Source organism: Triticum urartu, unplaced genomic scaffold (assembly GCF_003073215.2).
Source record: "Triticum urartu cultivar G1812 unplaced genomic scaffold, Tu2.1 TuUngrouped_contig_6880, whole genome shotgun sequence".
Taxonomy (NCBI): Eukaryota; Viridiplantae; Streptophyta; class Magnoliopsida; order Poales; family Poaceae; genus Triticum; species Triticum urartu.
In genome coordinates, this window is record NW_024117677.1 from 5,791 (window position 1) to 11,559 (window position 5,769).

The 5,769-nt window shown below is 46.7% G+C and overlaps 1 protein-coding gene across 1 annotated transcript; it reads left to right on the forward strand.

The window, feature by feature from the left end:
• Positions 1-1,016: 1,016 nt before the first annotated feature.
• On the forward strand, positions 1,017-5,769 carry LOC125531209 (putative aconitate hydratase, cytoplasmic; the record flags this gene model as incomplete). The annotated part of the gene is given in 12 exon segments (XM_048695617.1): positions 1,017-1,320; positions 2,200-2,304; positions 2,727-2,887; positions 2,969-3,061; positions 3,211-3,396; positions 3,496-3,657; positions 4,206-4,350; positions 4,448-4,590; positions 5,236-5,292; positions 5,376-5,455; positions 5,547-5,622; positions 5,708-5,769. Coding segments are annotated over 12 exon segments (1,499 nt in total), but the record flags the coding sequence as incomplete, so codon positions are not given.

Consider the following 5,769-nt stretch of genomic DNA (forward strand, 5'->3'; position numbering starts at 1 on the left):
CACACCCCACTCCCCTCCGCCATTCAAACTCATCTCCGATGATTTCGGGGCGTCTCTGTCATGGCGGGCAGTGGATCTGACTCCGACCAGTATGAATCCGTCGACTGGGGTGTCATCCCATGCGAGTTGGAAGAGGCAATGGTGGTCCGCATTGCACTCCGTCGCTCCCATGAGGACAACGCCTGGCCGACGGCAGGATTTGTCCGATGCGAGTGCGACTTCATAGTGTCGGCTTAATGGGCGCTCGGGTCCTCTAGGTCTGGATCATCGCGGCCTCGACAGCCGGAAAAATCTCTCTTTCTCCATCACCGGTTGGGCGGACTATGAGTCCCACCGGGATCAGTGTGCCCACGGTGGGAAGGAAAGGATAAGGGCCGTCGAGGCCCGTCTCGCTGCGGACATGGCGACGACAGAGGAGGCTGATGCGGCAGCGCAGGCGGCCGCAGAGGAGGAAGCCATCCGCACTCGCATTGTGAGGAAGTGGCAGCGGAGGAACACGCACACCCTCGCCCCGAGAAGAGAATCAACTACCGAAGGAGGACATCGACGGTGAGGACAACTCCTGCAACGAGCAGATCCGGCTCGATCCCTACCGCGTCTTCAACCGGTACTTCGGCGAGAAGGACGGCAAGGGTAGCCGTGATGATCTCCACCATAGGCAAACATGCCGAATTCTGGTAGTCCGATGACATGTTAGTAGTGATGTATCAGCCGGACGATGTGTGTAAATACATCAATGTAGTTACATGAGTTGATATGGATTTGAGATATGATAATTGAAATGTCAAAGTCGGGCGGTAGATGCTCTAATAGTAGTATCTATCCCAGAATTAAGTTCAAACCGCACCTGACCTTTCCTGGTAGCGAAGGCCGGGACCAGCCACCGCGCACGGCAGCCAGCGAAGCCCCCGACCCGTGTGCCGGCCACGGGCCACGGCCCTCCCCAAACCCAACCGCGGTTAACCCCGAACCCGAGCCCCACCCGACCCAGGGTCAGGACTCAGGACGCCCCGCAGGCCGCAGCTCGCTCGCTCGCTCGCACCAACCCCACCCGCCTCCCGGTGAATCGCACCGGCTCTCCCCGTATATGTATGAAGCTGCTGCCCCCTCCGCCCGCCTCCCCCTGCTGCTCCTCAGATCCCTCCTCCCACCACCGTCTCCCTCCGCCGCCCCAGCTTCGCCGCGTCGCCTTCCCTCCAGCCGCCTCGCGGCCCTTCGCCGGACTGCTCCGCGCCGCCCGTGTGCGGTGCTCGTCGTCCACCTCGGGCAGGGTCAGGGGCAGCGTCGCGCGGTTCCAGCGCAGCAGGATGGCCGCCTCAGGTGCGTGCGTGCGTGCGTGCGTGCGTCCGGTGATCCGGAACGGCTCGTGTTGGCGTCGCGCTCGCCGATGCCGTCCACTGGCGTCTCACTTGTTTGAAATCGGAATTCACGAGGCCTGTATAGTTACTCGCATAGGCGTCTTCCGCCGCACGGAGATTTGTGATTCCGGGGATGCGGGGTTGCTTTCCAGTCGATCCGGGGCTGTCGATGAGTAGATTTAGTTTTCTTTTCTTCTAAGGATTACTAGTTGTTAGGCCTGTGGCGTGCTGTCGAGTGGATTTGATCCATCGGCCAGGTCAGCAGATTCGAATGGATTCAGTCTGTTCAGGCAGGTGGCCTCGTGCTGCTGCTGGAGTAGCGCGATGCGATTCTCTCCAGCGGAGAAGACGTACGTGCTCTTATTAGTGGGTGTAGATTCGGGTACTTTATTCGAGACAGATGTGTTCTCCCCTTTTCCCTGCCTGTGTGCTTTCTTTGGTTTGAATTTTGAAGTAGTGAAGTACACCTCCTGTTGGGTGTGGATAGTCGTGCCAGTGCTAGCTAGTATTCGTTATCTGCCACCATTTTGCCCTGGAAGATGTCTGCCAGTGCAAGGACACTTGGGTGCTGTAGAAAGCTAAGAGAAGGGCCAATTAGCTGGCAACGAAAAAGAGACTCAGTGATGGGCTATGGCCTTGTGGGCGGACTCGTGGAGAATGTTGGGTGGAAGCAGACACGGAGCAGAAGAAGCAGATTCAGATAGTGAGAAGAAGCAGAGGCGGAAGAGAAACAGAGCAGAAAGGCGGTTAGGCACACCTAGTATCGGGGGTTGCTGTTTTGTTAATGCATTACACTTCATTTATGCTAAGTACTCATCTTGTTGCTTGTCTTTCCATGCAGGTACTGAGCATGCCTACAACAATATTTTGACCAGCCTCCCTAAGCCTGAGGGTGGTGAATACGGGAAATTCTACAGCCTTCCTGCACTTAATGACCCAAGGATTGGTAATTGTTCTGCTTGCTTTTGGAACTTTCTGTGTTTTCACTTTCTTCTTTGCCATTTACACTCTTATTATTTGGGTTGCTCTGTTCTGTTGAGTCTAATTCTTGCATCATCCTAGACTCAGGACAACTGTAACATGTGCAAGTCAACTCTGCATTCAGTCACTTCCCTTTGACTAGTTAGCATTGATGTTTGAAAATGATTTGCTTCATATCATACTCTTCTTTAGAAAGCTATAATTTACTTGCACACAGAATATATTATGCATGATAACATGTCAATTGCTGCGTGCCCCCCTAAACCTACATAGATTGTGTGTACTTTAAGCAGTTGCAAATCTATAGTTGGAACATTACTCATGCATATTAAAATTTGTGAGTGTTGTTATCAGACTGACGTACTTTTTTTTCCCATTGTATATCAGATAAGCTGCCCTACTCTATCCGTATTCTTCTGGAGTCAGCTATCCGTAACTGCGATGGCTTCCAAGTTACCAAGAATGATGTCGAGAAAATCATTGACTGGGAGAACACATCTCCGAAGCTGGCTGAGATACCTTTCAAACCAGCACGAGTTCTGCTCCAGGTTTTGAACTGAAACATTGACAGGAAATCTCACGGTTTCAATGTGCCCTGTGCTTATGATTGGTTTTAATTTACTCTCTAGGATTTCACTGGAGTCCCAGCAGTTGTAGATCTTGCAGCTATGCGTGATGCGTTGGCTAAGTTGGGCAGTGATGCGAACAAGATCAATCCATTGGTACACCTTATCTCCTTGTCAACTGAAAAACTTGATTGGCTTGTTCTGGGCCATCTTTATTTTTTCATAGAAAAAATATTTTGAGCAACAACCCATCTAGATTTTTTTTTCTGATATACATATTTTCATTTGGATCATTTGGATTGCAGGTTCCAGTGGATCTTGTTATCGACCACTCGGTGCAGGTGGATGTAGCAAGGTCGTCCAATGCATTGCAGTCGAACATGGAGCTGGAATTTACCCGCAACAGAGAAAGATTTGGATTTCTTAAATGGGGCTCAACTGCTTTCCAAAACATGCTGGTTGTCCCCCCAGGTTCTGGTATTGTTCACCAGGTAGGTAAACGTGCTGGGTCAAAGGAATTTTCCCATTGCCAACATGTACCTGAACAAACTCTTTATCTTCATTTTTTCATATTTGTGTCCATATTCCAGGTCAATCTCGAGTATCTTGGCAGAGTTGTTTTCAACACAGATGGCATTATGTACCCTGACAGCGTTGTTGGCACTGATTCACACACCACTATGATTGATGGTCTGGGTGTTGCTGGCTGGGGAGTTGGTGGTATTGAAGCAGAGGCTACAATGCTTGGGCAGGTAAATCTGCAGTGGAGCTCTGCCAACCTCAATAATAGTTATTAAGATCTTGTGATGAGAGGGAAAAAGCACTAATGACGATCTCTTTGCAACACAACTATGTCCTAACATCCTTTTCTCGTACCTATATCACAGTGCCCTGCTTTTCCTTAAAACAGTCTACTTCACTATAATATGGTAATTTGTTTGTGCAACTTGTCTTCACTTGGAACTTATTGAGTGTTTGGCTTGTGGAATCGGATGGTAATGGTCAAGTACAAAACACATCTAGCCCACTTGTTCTGTTTGCACGTTTATGGAATGAACTGGGTTGGTTCGTCACGACCTCACCCCTCATAAGCATAAAATTAGTGGAAAGTGAGGGATTGAGTCATCCCACCAAAACATATGGGATTATCACATGATAGACCAATCCATCCTCTATGATATGGTGGTCCCTGAAGCCAAAAATCCTATAAGTTCAGCAGCATAACCTGATAAATGCTCACTGTTTTTTTATCACCTTTTGATGTACCTCCAGTTAACCAATATGTTATTTCCTTCCACAGCCGATGAGCATGGTGTTGCCTGGTGTGGTTGGGTTCAAGTTGACTGGAAAGCTAAGGAATGGTGTCACTGCTACCGACCTTGTTCTTACTGTTACCCAAATGCTAAGGAAGCATGGTGTTGTTGGGAAATTTGTCGAATTCCATGGTAAGTATCCATTTTGCACTATAGGATGCATGATGTCTTGATATAATTTGTTTGTTTGTTTCTTATTGGTTTTTTCCTTTGATTTGTTTCTATTCAGGTGAAGGTATGGGCAAACTGTCTTTGGCTGACAGGGCCACAATTGCTAACATGTCACCAGAATATGGAGCTACCATGGGCTTCTTCCCTGTAGACCATGTGACATTAGATTATCTCAGATTGACTGGCCGAAGCGATGAAACTGTAGGTTCCACTATCGACAAACTCTTTTACCCATTCCATAACTTCGATATTTTGATAATGATTATCAGGTACTCGTTGATAGCCAAAATAAGCATGAACTATGTGTTATTGTTAAAACAGTAAGCAAATAGTGACAGTTCTTCATCGCATTGGTGATGTTTTGTGGTGGCAAACAATCCCTGTGTTTTCCCAAATGGGGCGTTGATGTTTTTTATTTATTCCCCACCACACCACCACAATATAGAAGTTGTGCATGGGTGATATGAATTCAGTGTGTTCCATGTGCAATTCTTTTGTTTGAACATGAAACTTTAGCTACATATAAGAACTCTGTACTCTTAAAGAGCTATAATTTGAGAAAACCTATACCTAAAAGCTTTATGTTTTACTCTTAACTGTTGTACGCAGTCAAGCATATTACAGCTGCCTTTCTATGCCCCACAGGGGTGCTCATGCTAGGCTATTGAGGTGGAATATTGCTCATGCAGTAGCTTCCAAGTTTCTGAAAGTTATAGTGCTATTGCTATTGTGGCCATTATTTTCTTATTGCTATCATTGCCGTTGTTTGTGATATTGGTTGAACTGGATGACATAATCTAATGAGCTGCATCTTTCTCTAGACTGAATCTTACATTTTTGATTTAGGTGTCAATGATCGAAGCATATCTACGAGCTAATAATATGTTTGTGGACTATAATGAGGTATGCCTTTTCTTAAGTTACGGTGCTTGAATTTAAGTTATTTGTTTTTCACAATATAGACATATTTGCATTCATGATGACAGCCTCAATTAGAAAGAGTTTACTCTTCGTATCTTGCGCTGGACCTTGATGAGGTAGAGCCTTGCATTTCTGGCCCGAAGAGGTATGACTATTAGTTTTGTAGTTGAATAAGTGTTCTGCTGATTGCGATGTGCATTACGATTTATGAAGTAATATTTGGTTTACAACTGTAGGCCGCATGACCGTGTCACTTTGAAGGACATGAAATCAGATTGGCATGCTTGCCTGGACAACAAAGTTGGTTTCAAGGTAAGCTGTTATCTATGTATCTTATACCTTTTGCATTGGAATTTGCAATGTTGACATTGTTCATAATACACACACAAAATGTCAGGGCTTTGCGGTGCCGAAGGAACAACAGGATAAGGTTGTGAAATTTGACTTTAATGGACAACC